Source organism: Opisthorchis viverrini, assembly GCF_000715545.1.
Source record: "Opisthorchis viverrini unplaced genomic scaffold opera_v5_10, whole genome shotgun sequence".
In the NCBI taxonomy this organism is placed as follows: domain Eukaryota; kingdom Metazoa; phylum Platyhelminthes; class Trematoda; order Opisthorchiida; family Opisthorchiidae; genus Opisthorchis; species Opisthorchis viverrini.
The window spans coordinates 1,212,249-1,232,806 of NW_008751666.1; the positions used below are offsets into that span (position 1 = coordinate 1,212,249).

A 20,558-nucleotide genomic window follows, 5' to 3' on the forward strand; every position below is an offset into this window, starting at 1 on the left:
GATGCGGTAGACAGTGTTTATTTGTCATATCAGCATACGTTCCGGCAGACTGTATTTCTGGGCCTAAGAAAGACGGGCTTTGGAAAGAGTTGATGCGACTGCCTCACTCAGCAAGAATGGCGGATATAGAAATCAAACACACGCACCAACTAGACCGCGAGACTCGTTTTTTGTCCTACACACTCCAAGCCACATAATCGTGGCTTAATGGACCTTTGAATGTCTTTACCGTCTGGTACGAGTCGAAACAAGCAATGTGCACACACATCGCAAACGTACCCAGATATAAAAAATGAAACAAATTCAGGCAACAACACAACGCACGTTACCCAACTCGATGTCTAGCCGCGCAGATGTTACGACGCGCAATCACATTGCTCACAATAAACGGGCATTCAAATTGGCTCATAACACACACACGCGCACAAAGACTAGGAAGTCAACCAAGTTCCACAAGTCTCCACAGACAACTACAGAACACGTGTAGCAGCTATATGCAGAAGAAATACATCCCACCTCGGTAACTCCACTCAGGAATTCTCAACAGTTGTTCTTAAACGATAAGCCATTTTTGGCTTATTCCAATTTTTGTATTGTATTACCATTTATCAAGGTGCATCTAACAATTGTAATCATCACCGTTCTGGTTAAACAGATATTTATTAGTGCTTTTCACTCTCTGGTAATCAATTTAACTACTTTACAACCAAAGAACCAATAGAATTATTTGGAACATGTGGATATCGGTTACCGATGTAGAGCCTCAGTTAAAGGTTGTCGTTTCTTCTAAGTACGCAACTTGGCTCTGATCATGGCATCGTGTTGGCCCGTATAAGCATTACGCCAAAGGAGAGAAGTTCCGTTCATCAAGTTCGGTAAGTTTCATTGGCTACAGAGTATCAAGCTGATCTGGCTACAAAGCTACTGGAAAGATACAGTCATGCAGATGACGAATATGGCTTTCAGAACTATTGAAACAGGCCATTTGACCCGACTAAATTAACACTAGATATCATCGATATCAGCAGACCTTATTGTTGCCGCGATGGCCATGCGAAAAACTAGAGACTATGATAGCGTATGGAGATCCCCCAAACACCGGATAATCAGGCGCTCAAAGCATGATATAGAACGCTGGTGGAGATTAAAAATAATTTTGCTGAAGACAACAAACTGGTTTAATCAACCGGACAAAAAACAAGTGTTGGTGAGACAATATGCGAAACAGGAAGAACGGCTATTCACTCTCACTCTTCATCCTGAGTGATTGGCTGAGCACTTCAAAGAACAGTTTGGCTGGTCTGCTTCAACAGAAGCGCTGGAAGAGCCAAACGGACTTGAATGGAATTCCAACACCAACCAACTATGAGCAACTAAAATCCAGCTTGAGATATCAATCCTCAAGGGCGGCAAGACATTTAATGGGGATCGTGTGCACCCCACACTGTTAAAAAAAAAGTTGGCAACGTCCATACTGCAGATTTGGAACAAAACAGAATACCAGCCAAAAAGATCTCCTTAACCGTCATCCCGTCTCCAAAAAGGGCAAGAATGTCATGTGAAAACGATCTTGATATCAGCCTGGCATCCGACGCATCTATGGAGCTATCTGGCATTACTTTGCGTAGGTAGTTCAGTTACTGGGTGAGACAGATTCATGAGAGCCAAGCCGGGTTTCACTCTAGTCCAGAATGCATCGAACATGTCTGCATCTTGAGACGAATTCATCAACAGTGTCACTCCTTCAGATATTCCCCGTTGTATGTTTTTCTTGATCTAAAAGCTACCTCTGATTCTGTTCATCGTCAGAAACTTTGAAAGTGTTAGGGTCATGAAAGTATCCCTTCCAAATTTATATCCCTTATGACGGCACTGTATGCGAACTTCAGTGGGTGCATACGGGTATACGGCAGACCTTTCTGCGGGTTCACCACGCCCAGTGGAGTACCACAAGTCTACCGTCTCTCACCTTTCCTCTTCAGCTATCACTGATGTGCTGCTTGAAATTTATCTGTCTGCCTATGGAACCTCGGGAGTCGGAATGTTCCCGAGACGTTAGCTCACAGAACTTGAGTATGTAGATGACATACCTGTCCTTGGCTCATATCTTTTTAAAATGAAAGCCATTTTAAATAACCTAAGCGACCCTGCCACATGGGTTGGCACACGTTTTACAGCTGCAATACTGGGTTGGAGTAAGCCTCATGCTTTCGAGCGAGCCAATCGACGTGGTAGAAACATTTGTTTACACGGGCAGCTTCAAAATTTCCGTTGCAGTGGTGAGAGACGAGATTATTTCTCGAGTTTGGAAGGTTAGGGTAGCCTTTGCCAATCTCCAACACCGATGGCACCGACGTGACATTAGTTTGTCTATCAAGGTCAGAGCTTACACTGAGACGATGTGATCCATACTGCTTTGTGGATCAAAAACATGACATCTACTCGCAGAGGATGTACGAATGTAGTCAGTGTTTGAACACTGGTGTCTCCGGAGCATTGGTCAGGTCTGGTAGGGACAGCCGAATGAGCAATGTTGTGGTATATCAAATGGTCTTAGGAAGAAGGAACTCTTCTGTGGTAGATGAGTTAGTCAAGCTTCACAGGTTACGCTGGTTAGGACATATACTCCACGTGCCAAAAGACCCTCTGCCTCACAGAGCTCTTTTCACCCAGGCATGGGCTGAGTAGAAGCGAGAAAGAGGTGGACAGCGTATGACCTGACTACGAAGTACGAAAACACCAACCGGTAAACTTAGCTGGGTTTACAACTGCCGCGTCCTCGGATGGGACCGCAGGACTCATCACACCAATGGTTAGTGACACTCGCACAAATGATCAAATCGCGCAGCCAATGGCGCTAATGCATCAGAACTATCGCCTTTGTCGCGTAGCTGTCCGATCTTCAAACTAACTGAACAGACTATCGTCTCCGTCGCTTGGCTGTATGTCTCACATTATCTCATTTTCCAGTTATCAGAACTGTAGCAACTGGAACCAATGTGCCTATGGCACACGGTTTCTAGCTGATAAATTGACTGATTGATTATTGACTAACTGACTGAATGACTGACTGAATGATTGACTGATCGATTGATTGATTGATTGATCGATCGATTGATTGATCGATCGATCGATCGATTGATTGATTGATTGATTGATTGATTGATTGATTGATTGATTGATTGATTGATTGATTGATTGATTGATTGATTGATTGATTGATTGATTGATTGATTGATTGATTGATTGATTGATTGATTGATTGATTGATTGATTGATTGATTGATTGATTGATTGATTGATTGATTGATTGATTGATTGATTGATTGATTGATTGATTGATTGATTGATTGATTGATTGATTGATTGATTGATTGATTGATTGATTGATTGATTGATTGATTGATTGATTGATTGATTGATTGATTTACTGGCTGACTGATTGAGCATTTTATGTACTCATATCTGAAAGATACTATCGTAGATGTGGCCGGCAACCAATTCGGAAGCGGCAGTAAAGGGTGGATTATAGCAAGATTATGATTCTGAATACATTTATCGTGTGAAATCTGAAAGGTATCTCTTGAGCTAGATAGTATTACATCAGTACCGCTGTCCTAAGTGAATTTGACATAATCTGACAAAGGGTAGACCCCCGTTTCATCTTGTTTGTGCTCTGCGCCGATCCTATTTAAGGGCTTTTGCAGGTTTCCTGACCATTCTGAAGATTTTCTACCTATTTTTTTAAAAACTACCCTCTCTTCTATTACAGCTTAACACAACACTTTGTCGTGCTATTCGGTAAATGGTGCTACCTATAGTGGTCACCGTCTTTTCAAAGAATACCTTTATATTCACAAGAATCAATGTCACGACAAGCACGCACCCGGTTGTCAACTCCGTCAAAAGAGCACAGTTCCATTTCTATTACTTGTATTCCAAGAAAACCAAGGAAACTTGAGAGCACATATATTAAAAGGGATCATACACCAGATAAGCCTGCAGAACACATCGCCCTGGAGCATATTCAGTCTGTGGACCAAATAAACCTCCGTACCGAGCAGTTTCTTATTGTTCGTGACAAATTACTCGCCAGTCTTTCACGCGTTCGTGAGTTGGAAAAACAAGTCCAAGCAATACCGGTATTAGAGGCCAGAATAGAAGAGTTGAAGTTGCGTCTGTTTAGGCAGATCCACAAACCTCTTTATAAACAATCTTTGGGCTACCCGCCTCTTGAAAATATCACTGTTGAAGCGAATGATCAAATTCTGAAGCCTTACATTGTAGCCAGATCAAGTACTACTTATAAAGCAAAAACAAACCATTCTGTTCCTCCAAAGCCCTTTGGAGATGATGTAGGAACCGATTACGAGTTGACTGATGGGAGGGAAGTAGTCACCCTAGATTCAGATGCGGATTTCAGCACAGTTGCCAGTTACGCGACAACAGAGATTGCGGTTCAGTTTCCATTCACTGAGACAACGGAAAAAAGACGTATTGCACAAAATTTCAGCTCACATGACTGCGTACAACATTTTGTGAATTTATTAGAGACCTACGTTGCCAAAAGTAAGCTGTATCTCAATAAGGGATTCAATAAGGAAAAACTTGATGAATTTACTATCCATTGTAACAATCTTGATTGGAATCAAATTTTGCAAATGCTCCGTATCCTTGATTTGCAATCGCCATCCTTACCCTCCCCACCTCCATTGGATGAGTTCCCTCGGCTGCCAACGAGAGATCCTTGTTGGTGTCTTCATGGTTCACAGTTGAAAAATCTCCCAGGACAAACTGGCCAGCCGTGCAAAGCTGCAAAGACTAATTCCACTAATGGCGACTGTATTCCTATCACTTCACATCATCCAACTCTCTCACCGTCAAGTCTACCACCACACATGTGTAAACTCGGGGGCTTTCAGGCTCGTTTGTCGCGTTCTTATGTGGTTCTGACCGACGTTTTACTCTCGTCGGTTACAATAAATCAGCAACTATACATGGCGTTTGCTTCTCTGCATTACAGACCGCTAACTCTACCAGTCCAACAACGTTTTATCCAGAAGCATCTTTGCTATCTAGTCATCCGTCATACACGACCCATATCTACTGATCGTTTTGTACCACCGTCTACAGTCTCTGTAATATCGCGTTTTGGTTTCCGGCTGCAAGATCGCTCTATGGTAAAGGAACCTTCAGCACAGGCTATCGAAAACAAACTCTTGCATTCTGAACCCTATGAAACCTCGTCCTGGATTGCAACCCGAAATCTCATTTCGACAGCTTTATCCCCAGCCTCAGCCAATCGTAATCTGATATCCAAGGTTAATTCGTCATTTATTTTCCTGCCAGTGTTAGATCGGTTTCATCGTTCACTTACTTACTCAGTCACAGAAACAAAGGAAGAACTGGTTGTGACTGAAACTGAGGAGCTATTCGGTCACTGGTCCCCAACTAGCACACGTATGCTCCAACCACTCTACCGAACGGCACAAACCCTAAGGTCAGTGAAAGGTCTAAATCCAGTTAACTGCAAGCACGTCATGGAGGCATGGACGACCAACAGGCACACAATGCAGACCCAGATGTCAATCAACGAGGGCTTTATTAGTTTATCTGATTTAGAGAAGAGGCATTCTTCACATCCCGATCTAATGGTCAGGCGTAATGAATTTATGTGTCTCCATCGGCAACAATATCCTTTCAGTCACTCCGTTGGTGAAGTGCAACAAAATGATTTGAATGCATCCAGGTAAGCATGATTGGCATCTCTTGTATTGTAGAGAAATTACTGAAGAACTTGTGTTAATGAGTGTATTTCTCAAGCTTCGTGCAAATTGGGTTCATGTGGAGTGTAGGGTTGACGGAATCTCGGGAACTGTGCCTGTCTGGTGAGCCCCCAAAAGGGTGAAACGGGTCGTGGGTTACCTAGGAGTTTTCAGCAACATTAGGAGTGGTATGCTGCGTCGGGTGATTCAGATGTCTGCCTCACAAGTAGAGTGCAAACTGGCAAGAATGAACCGTTACTTCACGGTTCGTCGTAGAACTGAGAATCACAAACTAAACCGAACACTGGCCGAACAGTGAATCTTGAGTAAAAACAACCAGTGAGTTGGGTCACTTTGTGACCACAACCGCACGCACAGAATGCGAGGCCTGGGAAGCGGCCTGGGAACAGTACTCAAGAATATAGAGGAACTGGTTAACAGGATATGCCATTTTTAATCCCACTCCCCTCCTCTGCGAATTGACGCAAGTCACTGTTCGGATGACAACACACTAAAGCTTCCAATAAATCAGTTCAATCGGACGCTGTGTGTTGTCTGTAGGGTTGGAACTGAGAACCACAATGATATCCCGAAGTAGGAACGGTAGTGCAAAGAATGTCTGGTGCAATCACCTTACACATTAAGTTCATATGGCTTGATTAACCCGGTATGGAATAAGGTACTAGCGCTGACATACTGCCCGGTAAATTCAGATTTTCGGATATTTTGGAAAGTCATTCCTTTGGAAATAACCGATGTTAATGTGGCCGATTTTTACAGTGTCCAGTCCCATAACTTTGAGAAAGAACTGTTCGATCCAGAGCAACTACCTTCTCTACCGTTTGCTGAGGCAAATTCCTCTTCCAGCCACTCGAGTACACCTAACACCGCTGATCACACATCTGTTTCTCTGAATAATCACATGGCGAACGATAAAACGCTCACACTTCCCTCGGATCCAAGCAAAGTACAATCCGATCGAAAGGATGTGGACGATGCATGGGTAAAATCAACAATCAGACTAAATTCCCGACTAAACACCCCAACTACATATGATTCCACAACTAGCAAGAGTTCAGAGGAAAATGAAACAAAATCCGAGATATCGAAAGGAAAAATTACTTGGTTGTCCAAACACATTAGATTCGCAAGACGGACTGCTAACCAGCCGACAGAATCACAAGAATGTTTGAAGGACGAAGGCTCAACTGGTAGTCGGATCATCAGTCGCAATTTGCCAAGCAAGATGAAAATGTGGAGTTGTGCAAGCAAGCGACTGTCAGAGAAGCCCAGAAAACTAGATGAACATGTCCCAACTCCAGCTCAGATGGATGCGTGTGGCAAAAAAGAAGAACAGGAGGTGGAAGGTCCGAAGTAAGCTCATCCAAAGATACCAATAAGTAGAGATGCTAGCTGTAGATTTTATCACGAAAGTATATCAAGCCTTTTATGATATACCATGAATGATAGAACTCAGTGAAAGATCGTTCATCTGAGCCATAAACTAGACATAGTAGCGGTAAAACATATCAGATAACATTGGTGATGGTCTAAACATAAAATAGGGCACCGGTAATACAACCGGTAATATTGATGTACACTGAAAAAGTGATTTGGGAACATTCTAACTGTAACCGAATAGTTATCATAATAGGTAGCAACATAAAAACAAACGCTGATTAGTGAGCGGCCCGATAAGTGGCACAATTTGTCTTTGGTAGAAATGTCTTTGGTCGAACAGCCGTTCGATACGGGATAATTTACATCATTTTCAATGGCACGATCAACGTGAATGAGAGTGGAAGTGTCAGTCACACGGTCAGTGAAATTATCGATTTGCCAACTGTTCAAATGAACATGATCTCACAAAATGCACCGAACCCACTTTATTGCAGGAATGATTACATAAACTTGGTTTCCTTGGCCTTTCTGGATGCGTGTCGTACATTTGCGGCCTGGCTGGAAGATTCAACGAACATTACCTCAAAAGTTATGGTATGTGACTCTCTCAACTTTACACGTCTTTGGATAAAAGCCATTGAGCTTAACACTGCAGTTCACCAAAATACTTGGTTCGCCGTCGTATCACCAAGGCCGACTCACGGAAGAAAAGATAGCCCATAATACCATCTGTGATGGTTGATAAACAATATTCTGTAAATTACGATGATAGTAAAAATATAGCTAACTAAGTCCCTCATTTAAGATCTTCTTAATCTGAGTTATCACCCCCTCTTGTCACAGAAGTCCTGAAGAACCGCAACACTATCAGCTCTCAGGGATCGATAACAGTGTCCATGGCTGAGTCGGGCGATTGAGTTGCCAGTATCTCAGTGATTGATAAGTGAACTGTGTTCTTCTGGGAAACTGATGAAAATGCTCCATATGTACCAATTTAACAAGACTTGGCTTTCACGCATTTCCAGAATGAAGCTACAAATACCGTGCGACGTATTTGGTTTGAAGTCACCTCAGGACCCTTATCGACAGGTGAACAGGTGGAAGCCCACATCAATGCACTGCGATCAGTCCCCGGTTGTCCGGTTGATCGGATTGTTAACATGGTGGATCACAAGGTATGTGTCCAAGGTTTGAGAGCAAAACTTCACATGCTGTTTTTGTAAACAGCTAGTTGGTTTGCATACTGCTTGCAAGCAATGATATCCGTCGCCCAGCTGTTCAGTGACCTAGAGTGGAGGCTAGTGGGAGACCAAATATACATTAGATATGTGTGTTCGATGGCCGCTGCTTTGACGTTTGTTGGACACTCCAAAGTTCACCGGTTAGTCTTCAATTGATGCTGATTACTGGTTTGCTGTGGGATTATTCATATGACTCAATAACAAAGATTCGCATCGTTTAAGAATTCCGTTACATTTCATAAAGACTTCATTTTGCAGTGAACATAACCCTTTTTTGAACTGAGGAACCCAACTATAAACAAGGCGATCATTTCGCAGTGAGTAGCTCATCAAGTTTCACATTTGAAAAAAGCGAAAAACTGTACCAATATTTGGACATGTTGAAAACACTTCCAAAGACATTACCAAACTTGCGTTCCCCTATTAAATGTCCATTGGTGATATTTTGGTCTTTACTTTTGCAAACTCCCGCAGCTCATTTTGCGATATTTGTACAGAGTTCACTTTATCTGGCCTGTCCCATGAAGATGAGTTCGGTTTGAGCTTGGCTTCATAGACTTGGTTGGAACTCAACGTTTACAGCGCACAGTTCACCAAAAAGTGTGCACCATACGTTTGCTTCAGTAGCTTCTCTCTAGCCACACTCAAGTCATGATTAATGGAAGCCATTTTCCAAATGGCAGCACCACAACACAGTGGACAAAGAGGAAAAGTTACCGAAAATGACTTCGTTTATAAAGCTGCGTTGGTTTCTGGAAAACAACCTGTTCCCTCTAATTTAGCCTTTCATAATGACAAGATACTGATGCACAAGACTCAAATACGGCAGTGAAGCATCGGTGTTGAACACTGATGTCATGCTGTCGATGATGATGATGATGATGATGATGATGATGATGATGATGATGATGACAAGACTCAAAAAGTTACCATCAGTAAAAGCGTACTAAATACGTGCTGAAGTTCAAGAAACATCCCAAATAGTTGGGTGTTCCAGTGATCCTCTAGAACACTAGCTTCAGCAGTCATCTAAATCATTCGACCTCATGAGTCAGTTGGGTGACCACTTGAAATTGCAGTAGATACATTGATGAAACTGTGTGATATCTTTCTCAGGGAATCTATGGACGTTCTTAAAGTCATTTGCATCATATTTGCGCGAGGATCAGTCAGAACCACAATAAAGTAGGAGGAGTTACAGATCATTCTGACTGTTGGACACGTTCATGTTCGGAATTGGGGGGATGGGCTGCGTGCGTGTTCTTCAGAAACTTCGATTCAAACAAATCAAGACCATCAATCTCTGAAACGCACAGGTATACGGCTTACCGTCTGTCTTACTTACAGAAAACTAATCTAGGACATTTTGTGCCCCCGAATGACACTCGTTCAGTGTCACAAATAAATATCCTTTGGATCGTCAAAATGGTGCATCCGACTTCAGATGTCATAGTAGTTTGTACCTTTATTTAGATCTGTTTTTTGTGAAGCTAAATTATTTTATATTAGGAAAATGATACGCCCCACACAGTTGTTTTTACCAACACTGTGCACATTTCGAGTAAATGAATTTAGTCCATCACAGGTTTCATTGAGTTCAAAAGCTTTCGAACCGGTTACTTCGACCTTTATTGACCATATTCTGTTTGAACGAGTTCTGGGGATACGTGGGTAACCAATCCTATGGTGGAGTGTAAGGCAAGCCGGGATAAAATACGACTGGTGGAATGTTGAGCAAGAAGTGCATCCACTGCTAAACCAACGTGTTCAGCCTTTTCCTTTAAGCACTTAATGTACTTTTAGTCACTGAGCTGACTGCTAAGTTGCTTTTGTTGCCAAGTTAATGGCCTCGAAGATATGGTACTGGGTTATCACCTTGATCCAGATGTGGTCAACCTCCGAAAGTTCAGCCACATGAGGGGTTTTGCTCACGTTGGGCCCCACAGGTTGCAGTTAAGCAGAGGCTCACTGACTCAACTTTCTTCAATAATATCCTGATTGATTAAGCAATCATGCTGAGCAGCCCGGTCCCAGTGCGTCTTCCGATTCTCGTGGAGTGATGCAGCATAGGATCAAAATCACCCACACGGAGTTAAATTATTTAGTCTAGCTGGCCCTTCAAAATCCTTCGACAGTCATTGTGATTTCCTAATCCAGTTGAACTAGGCATCAATGGATTACTTTTCCAAGAGGAGCCATTGGACTTGACTTGTATGCTCCTCTCTTTCCCCTTGACAGTGTCGGAGGTTGAAATGTCAGTCACCAAGCTTTCAAGTAAATCATGGTTGTACGGCAGCGAACCATCGGTGTTGAAGACTGATGTTATGCTGTCGATGATGATGTCTCATTAGGTTAGCGAAGACATCCATTTCAAAACACGTCATCAGTCAACTATTGGTAAATCGGTCTGTTCATTCCTGATCAATTGACACAATACACCTAGTTGACCTGCAGGATCGACTTGGACTATTAGACTAGCCACGGTCAACTTAAATGCCCCAACAGAATCAAACAAATACGTGAAAACAGGCTGCTCGTACGCAAACAAAGCGATTAATTCAATTTGTCATTGGGGTAGGGAATTCCATGCTTTTGTATTACGAAGCCACAATAATCTTGACACTAAGTCCGCTGAAGTGATATCTTTTAGTGGGGCCCGTTTTGTTTTGCTTCCAAAATAACGGGTCGCCGTCTTCCTTATGATGACAACAAGCAAAACTTGCTCCGCGTTGCCAGCCACACCGTCATCTGTCCAAAACTGAAGAACTGTCAGAGAGATCACACCTATTTAGTTTACTTTACGAAAAGATATCGGGGTAGAACGTTAACAACAATAGTCGTTTTCTACAAGCCTATTAAGCGGTTGCTCTATAGATGACAGTAGCCTTCCACTCTGTTGAATTTTTGCCAGTCATCTGAAGTTTAACTCTACTAATCAACGTCACGAATATTCAAGAATGGGTTGGCTGCATCCAAACCACATATTCTGACAGGAACGGTCCAACTACTTATTGTGAAACATTCGGTGTGAGCGTAGTCAGTGGATCAGCTTACTCCACAAATTTAGGCAACTGGCCGATACACGCACCGATTCAAAAAGCCAGGGTAATTCTACTGGTGAATGGGGTGCCGTATGACGGTTGTTGTCATCTGGATGATGATAGAAACTTGATTTGGTCTCACTCAACTCGCACAACCAGACAAAATTCAACCCCCATCTCCATATTGGCCATTTTTTATATCCATTATTTTGCCTTGTAGGCACATCGATTTTGCACTTTTCATGTTTTGGAATTTAGGTAAACCAGATTCATTGAAATATATCGCTTAGGCTGTGTTCCCAGTTCTCATACAGTCAGTACTTAATCAATACATACCATTTTTCCTGTGGTTGTTCAAGTACTTGCACCAGTCCCGATAATGCAGCTGCATTTATTCTCCTTAATATCCACAGTTCTTATAGTCTTCTATGGAGTTCGTCGGTTGTTTCGTGTTTTATTCGGTCGCTAGCTGCTCAGGGGCCATAATCAATGCAAACACCGTGATGCCATAAAAACCATTGCTTTTCAATTATCACGACCAATCGATTGACTGAGTTTATTATTTTGATGCCACGGACAATAAACAGATGACTGAGCATGCTGCTTAAAAACGTTTTGAACTTATGAAATTCATATGTTTATTGAATTTCGGGATTTACAACCGAGAATTCACGAAACTCAAGAATGTCTCAAACCCGCTACCTCTCGGTTGGTAGTTTGAACACTTAACCGTTTGACGACGAACGGCTGCCCAGCAGTCGGACAAGATACAGTAGCACTCATCCTTTGATCACGTGGTCACCTGTTGATTGATTGCTTGTATAATGACTTCTGAGATGGGAGTTTCACTAGTGGAATTATTCTTCCTGTGAGCTACTTATAGATTGTTGGTATTCATTTGGGTATTGTTTCTTTTGCCAGATAGTTTGCTGAGCATAACAGCATGCATGGTAAAAGATATAAATGTGCATAAAGTGAAGCTAGGTGTTGCGGAACGCACAATATATTAGAGACATGTTCCCGTTACCAACACCCTCTAATAAGCAGACCACCCTCCGATTCGTTTTCTCCTTGTTATTTAAAGCGTACAAACCTCATTTAATGTCCTAACACTCGGACCGTCGCACCAAATCTAGTCCACAAAGCCACTGGTGAATACTGAGAACACCTTGTAATCAGACGTGGTTGGAGAACATGATGCCTCAGTGAATGACATAAGAATGGTTTTCTCAGTCACAGTAAACATTTTATCTCTAAGTGAAGTATCGGTCACCACTGTGGATACCTAGGATCGCTCACCTCTCCAGCTGGTCATTCTATTGCAGGGAAACACAGCCGTACATTATGCGGTTAGTCATGCTCGTTGGAGCGTGGTTGGTGCCTTGCTTAAAAACTGTCCAGGACTTGATGTGGACAAGTTTAATCACGCTGGATACACACCCACCATGCTTGCTGCTGTGGTGACTGACCAGGTGAGTGTATTGTCTGAGAGAGTTATTTCACCAATATACTATGATGCACTCATTCTACTGGAAACACGATTAGAATTACTACTTAAAGCCACTTGCTACAAGTAGTAATCTCTCATCTTCTGATTATCAATGAAAACCTCTTTCTTGTGCGAAACCTTAGTGGTTGGCACTCATCACTTACCTTGGGCAAACGGAGACAGAATGTGAGCAATAGTCAGAGTTAGAGAGTCTCTGTCCTCCTACTAAGTTTAAATGCGGTTACGATGAGTAAACTGAATTGCTAAATCTGGGTTATAAGACACGCAGATACAAGAAATTTTGTTGAGCCAGCTACCTAGAAGGCAAAAGCCCTCTCACTTGAAGCCTGTTTTGTGTACTCTTACTCTTATCGCAAACACATCAAAATGCTGAAAATCAAACTGAGCTTTCCACAACAAATAGAAAAGATAGTGCTCATACTTTCCAGTGGCTTTGTTTTGGTTTAGCAGTGATGTAGACCAGATAAGCAATTGGGTGATGTGATGTGAAACAATTGCATTGTATATTGTGACGGAGTGTAGTGATCCCCCTAATGAAGACCTGCACGAAGCAAGGGACTTTCGGCTTCCCTTTGGAAAAAGTCTTCCTTCGGGAGCAATAAATGTGATCCAGAAGCAGTGTAACGAATTGTGGCACACTGCATCGCGGAATTGCACAGCTGTCTTTTACTTAAAAAATATACAGCAGTCTGTGGTTGAGTTTTCCCCCATATACATATATATATATACCTAAATTAGTACAAATCTTTTCTATCCTTTGTGAGTTTTACTTGTCGATTCGACGTTAAGAGCACAAGTTACTCAGTGAACTGAGGAGCATCTCCTAACATCTGTGGTTCCCTGGTTGCTTCTATCCCGCATTTAAAACTTCAGTTATCCTTATACCATTCATAAGGTGAGGGCTGATAATTGCGAAGAGCATAAACCAGTGTTACAAACTCAAAATAATGTGCATAATCCCCCTGGAAATCCCCCACAGTCGCAGTTTTCATTCGCGCGCAAGCCTATGTCTTAGGTGAAGGTAGCCGCATATCACTGATAATATCGCATTTTGTTTCACTCACTTCTATAAGGATACCGTCCTACGTAGAACTGGATGGTATATTGTCACACAATGAATCAACGCTGAAAGATCAGTCATGTCTTGCCTAGCACCCTAACTGTTCGAGACGTTATTCATCAAAGCATGAATATGTTATGATAAGCCAATTTCACATGATGAGTATTGCCCTTATCTGATTTCTTGCTGCCCATCGAGGTTTGAGCGAGAGCTAAACAGCAAGCTTGCCGTGTCGAATTCAAAAAAAAATTACCTATGATTTCAAGTCCAGAACAGTGAAGAGTTAGCTTGTTCCTCATAACCCATGTCATTCAGGACTGTCATTTGATCTGTGAAACCGTTGGGTTTGCTGTACTCTTGTTGATTAGCACATTCCTAACCTTCCTTAGAGAGTATACTTATTTTCCTCTATATAACGAGAATTTTCTAGAATGCAAGCGAGTGATGTTTGATGTGTCTTCATCAGTAGAGCTATCCCTCTTCCCAAAGGTTCCTGTTAGAAGGATTGCTGTATGTACAGTCTATTTCATTTGTCTACTTCCCTGCAGCCGTCCAATGCAGATGATATGGATTCGCTTAACCTACTGTTGTCCCGGGCTAAACTTTCGCTTGTCTCAGCTACTTCGCAAAAGCAATCAGTCCTTATGTTGGCCGCAATTCATGGTCGCGTAGCTCTAGTGCACCGGTTGCTACAAGTACATCATGCTCCCATCAACCAACCAGACGCAGAGGGAAGTACCGCACTGATGGCTGCAGCAGAACATAACCGCTCCAATGTGGTTAGACTTATTTTATCTCAACCGGATGTGAATGCAGAGGCGAGAGACAATGTACGTATTGGTGATATTTTGTTTTATAGAAACTTTAGCTTGCACAAAGCCCCTTAAGGAAAACTTATGGGAACCTTAGTACTGGCTCCAACGAACGAATAAAAACTCGCCTCAAGATGACGTCTAGCTTAGTTGGTGAGCGTGATGGTCTTTTACAACTATAGCAGGCTCCGTGTCCCTCTGAATATATGGATAGCTGTAGGACTTGATGAATTGGCTCAGCTTGATGGAAATTGAACAGTTGTGCTTGCTGTGACGACAATGCGACCGTTGGTCATGGCCACACAGGAGATACTAACATGATAAGGCGATAAGACGTGATAAGGCATATCATTGCTGAGCCCAGGGCAGCTGACTGGGATTCAACTTCAGATAACCTAGAAGACGCGTGTGAATTGTTGAAACATTCCTACCTCACACTACCTAATACTGCGCTGTCGCTGACTGTCAGTTTACTCATTCGTATTGTTCGAGAATTCTCGGCGTTCAACTCACTGCCCAGCTTCATTGAATTATTGATGTGCAATCGCGTTCCTTTGTGATAGACACATCAAACCGACGGAACAATGCTCCCCTTAATGTAGTTAGTTCCGATTTCACAGTTTCTCAATAGTACCCAACAGTCATAAAAGACTTTTACGGTTAAACTAACTGTTGGAGAATTGGTTTTCCATTCCATCCAGTGTACCGGTGTGCTACGACGCCCAAGTCTGTCAGTTAGAAGAGGATAAGACCGCTGCGAGGACCAATACTACTGTTGCTTCCGTAATGAGAAAAAGCGTGAGCTATACACCCCATGACTGAATTAGGGGGGCACGCGCTTTCCTACCACTGTTCTGCTCGTAGTAGATGGATATGAACGGTTTTTGTTCGGAAGCCACAGGTCCCATTGGAGAGCAGATCTAGATGCTACAATAATATTACACTAACTAAAGTGGTGACACCGTCTCGTCGGAACATTTGATGTCATTCTCCGAACGCTTTGTTGTGAAACCTCTCCAAACAATTTTGCTAAGCTTTTAACTATTGTGTGGATGACATTGTCTGGTTAACTACCAGAAGGCCGGTTAAGCCATCAACTGGCACGGAAATGACATAAAGATAAAACACCAGCGCAACAAGATGGAAAACAACATAATACACCATTTATCGAATTCCATACAGTCACATTTTTACTAAATGCGTGTCCATAGAAGAATTACCTTCGTTGGAGTCCGGAAAATCAACACAAAAACGACCGGCTAAGAGGACAAGCATGAAAACAGTTTGCCAGTTCACTTGTGCCCGTCTCGATCCAACACAAACAGGGTGAATGAGTTTTTTCCGCATTCGCTGTAGTTGGGGTGACTAATTTAATCAAACCCTTGTTTCCGTACCTGGAATACATAAAGACAGTAGACCTGTCGTCAACAAAGAGGAAGGGACCTAGGAGGCACACCGCATTTGCTATCCCCCTCGGAAGGGTACACCTTACGCCAAGAAGAAAATTTGATATGCCCGGCGAAAAAGGGATTGGTCAAGCTCAAATGGCGATAATTTGTAGAAACGCTTCGGAATCTAAACGAGGCAACTTGATGTTAGTTTCACGTTCATTTTAAATTTGATTTTACATACTACATCTGTCTACTGCTGGAAGCTGTAGACACCCATCGTAAGTCCTCCATTTAGATTTTCCCGTGGGTTCGCTCATTCGTTGTTCAGCCGTAACACTTGGTGCCCAGTTGCCACGCTACCCGAAGGAAGCACAAGGGCTGAGACACTGCCAAATTGCCCATGTCTAGATAGGAGTGGTGATGTTGAGATTGGGCTCGAACCACAAAACTTACGGTTGGCAAGTTGGCACCCTAATCACTAAGCTAATTCGAGCTCCATCGGGTGATTTCTAATGGTGAGCTTGAGTGTACTTGTTGTACTGATATATACAAGTTTACGCGGAACTAGTTTGTTATAACATTTCATCGGCCGGTAGCTGGGATATGACCCCTATGCCTCAAAGAATTACAGTGCTTACATATGGCATTCACTGTCTGTATTCCACCTCCACTGACTTCCCTTATTAGGATGGCTGTACTGCACTGGACATCGCGCTGGCGCGTAGACACCACGAAATTGCGTTAATGATCTACGCCAAAGTAAAGATGAAGAAGCTGGTTCCGACACAAGCAGTAAGTAGTCGCCATATGTGGAAAATACTGCGTCATTTTCTGACCAAAATTTACTCAACATTTCGAAAAGTCCCGAAGAACATCCACATGTGACCGGCGTAAAAAAAACACCGAATTTCCGTCTAACTTTATGCATGGCACAACAGTCACGTCGAAGTTCAGGACACTCCAAATGCCGCTAGTTAGGAAACTTAATCGATATAGGAAGGGGAATTACGATTTAATGTGACCAAATTTTTATAGTATACTACTATACTATACTATTATACTATTATTATTGTTATATTATATATATATATATTATATTATCACTATATTGTTATATTATATACGTACATATATTATATATATTATGTATATTATATACGTATACCATGTTACTTTATTATTATTAGACTGCATTATTTTATACTATATGTTGGCTGAGTTCTCTCAGCACCGTAAGATCCGTCCTAGTTGTGAATATATACACTGCGCCTAACTGTTCCCCCATCGAGTTAGGAAGGTTCCGGACTTGTTCCTCTAAATCTGGTCTAATAGAGAGGCTGTGCACATTCTTGGTTTGTGTTGACCTCAACGACATTATTATTTCTTTTACAAGGGCGTTTGGGTCGATAAACATGGCAAACTTCACAACTAGAAGCCAAGCTAGTCTTGACCATTTTTACCAGCGAAGCTGCCTTGGATGCCTGAATACGCAGCGTCTCTTTAATTAAGTCCTAATGATAAAACACCCGAACCTTGCCTAAAGTCTACTCCGAATAGTAGTGTCAAACAATAATTCATGCTCACAGGCGTCCAACCCGAGGGCGCATTCTGATCACATACTCCCCGGACCATCTTCGACAAGTGGTCGAAGCCGTGGACTTCATTGTTTTCGAAAATGCTAACCTGCCTGATGTTTTCTTGGTACCGGGAGTTCTGCCTGGGTTGTCCGCAGGAAATCCCGTATATTGTCCTGGTGATGCATCAAAATTCCGTCCGATTTTGTGCACTTCTGTTTTGTTCAGTGCCTTTGGTGATGTACATCAGTTTGCGAACAAGACGCGTAGATATATAACGGATGAAGTAATTGCCTCAATAGTGAGGGCTTTCGGCGTCAGAAAAGGTGTTTCCGGGTGTTTTTTTGTGGAATTTAACGGTGTTCTCAATCTAGTCTACCGAAAACTCCCGGTGCGTGAAGTTTTAGTGATGGATACCGAATGATCCCTTATGTTCGTCTTAGACAGCTACTTTAGAAACCGAAAACGGGATGTTGGATTGGCGTCAATTTGACGAAGACCCTATCAATGAGTCTGACATACATCAGGAAGCCGTTGTGTACCGTTCTTACTCAGACTGCAGACTCTTCGAGACTTGACGAAAAGTGCACTTTATTAAAATAGACAGACGACACCGTTGTTACAGCACTATCAGACTCCTGCTTGTTTAAACAGGATATTAAAGTAGTACTTCAGTGGACATAAGATATCACACTACAGCTAAAGCCATCCAAAGGTACCTAGACTGCGTTCCTTCCTGGGTGGGGTAGACACATTGGGGCTACCTAGCCTAAGGTGACTCAAAATACTATCAACGGCCGTCCACTAACTCCAGCTAATTATATGAGCTGCCTTGGCGTTACTATCTACTCTGGCTTGATACAGCATGAACATACTGGCAAGGTATTTCTCAACTTTGGGAGACCTTGTTTCATAAGACAACTTCGTTCCCTAAATGACGCCATATCGGCTATCCTGAATTTTACGCTTGCCACCACTCTATCTGTTGTTTTAGACTGTCCGACCGTCGTTTCCAGTAGACTGCTGAAATAGAGTCACCTTAAAAAACGGTGCATTTAGCCTTTATCACCTGGTAACACTCCCCTCAGTATTCCGGTAGATTGCTTAGTTGACTCGCACGAATCTTAGTAAAAATAGTTCTATGAAACATCTGATGAGATTTCTGTACGATTACACTCAGATATGAGATATGCCTCTCAAGGCATCTAGTGCACAACAGTGGTGCACACCTATACACAACAGCATATTCAAACAAAATCTGCGGTTTCTTGTCTCGCCGCCCCACTGACCTTCAGAGCCGAACTATTAGAACCAATACTCACAAATTCGTAATGCACTGCTCGTATGGTTGCTGAAAATTTGTCGGCAGCTCACGACTGGTTTCGCCCTTCTTGGGGCTTTTCAGGTAGGCGCGGTCTCCGANAGGGCGAAATCAGTCGTGGGCCGTCGACGGATTTTCAGCAACCTTATGAATAGTGCATTACGAATATAAATGTATCGCGATATCTCAAACATCGTAGTGACCGAAACATGAAGCGGCCTGGTGCAGCACATTCACATCACAAACGAGATTCAGCTAGGTTCCAGGTGAGTCGCTCGCAAAACCAAACTAGTATGCAAATGAGTGTATTTCGCCAATACTCACATAATTCGTTCTCTGTTGCAAAGCGTCATCATTCCGCTAAGTCCCTTCTGTTTATTCTTCAGGTTACCAGTTGCCCTTTTCGCATACATACTGTTCATATTCCCATACGCTTCCGTATCCCGCCAAGGCGGTTGCTCGAAAATTCATCATCAACAAATAATAAGGAAAATCCCTTGCTTTGCCTTGTGTTTGTGCTTCGTTAACGACCAGCACAGCTTCAAGCGTTTGCCTAAACACAATCTTTACATCGATAGCGTGTTACATGTCCGAATCGCGCTGTGCATCATCAGCAGTATCCCAAGTCAAACAATATTGTTCCTTCCTATCTGGGATGAATAGGCTGGTGACAACGATGCATTACACACAGTGGGAAGACTAAAAAAGCACAGCACTCGGGTCATTTCCAGTTAAAACGGTTCCAACGTTAAGTGAGTTTGAGTTACAGTTTATCCCATTCTACTTTCAGGCACTTTGAAGTTATTCCCCATTCAAGCCTGTTGATCTCACGACAGGCGCAAACAAGCCACGAATGATCGTGGGTTTTCATCTCGTTTTTCAGGTCCCTGAACACAAAACGGTTGTAAAACTCGAATTTCGGCTCTCCAATGATTTGATTCGAAAACAGCGCCCGACCGGTGGTTATCAAACTCGTCCCGAGAGCCCGCAATACAGAACAATACCTGCCGACGGAATTTGTCAACATACTAATCTGAGGCTTTGTCGGAATAACATGTACATCATATATGTGAATATAGATTATGCTTCTCTTGGTTCTCGAATTTCGACCCGAGTGTTTTCCGGACGGAATATGTGCTGCTTCGTAGCAAATGTGAGAACAGTATTCTAGAGCAGCTTCTGGATCATAAGGTATAAAGATATGACAAAATAACACTAATCATTGAATGCGTCACTTACGAACTTCAGTCTAGAGCTTATTGCTTGGTATAGCTGCTGTAAAGTAAAGTGAGGCAATCATCACGTGTGATCGTTCTGGGAAGCTATAGTCGACCAAACTGGGGTTACACATCCCAACCGGTATTCTATACCAAACTACTGTGCACTAATATACCATCTCCCTTTGAAACATCGGAAGACCTTAAGTTCAGCCCACCACAGCC

The 20,558-nt window shown here is 42.6% G+C and overlaps 1 protein-coding gene across 1 annotated transcript; it reads left to right on the forward strand.

Annotated features, from left to right (window-relative positions):
* Positions 1-3,866: 3,866 nt before the first annotated feature.
* On the forward strand, positions 3,867-20,190 carry T265_00962 (hypothetical protein; the record flags this gene model as incomplete). The annotated part of the gene is made up of 9 exons (XM_009164877.1): positions 3,867-5,749; positions 6,546-7,139; positions 7,661-7,760; positions 8,192-8,341; positions 12,774-12,920; positions 14,567-14,848; positions 16,909-17,013; positions 19,780-19,868; positions 20,000-20,190. The coding sequence occupies 8 exons, from the start codon at positions 3,867-3,869 to the stop codon at positions 19,849-19,851; spliced, it is 3,333 nt and encodes a 1,110-aa protein (XP_009163141.1).
* Positions 20,191-20,558: the final 368 nt, after the last annotated feature.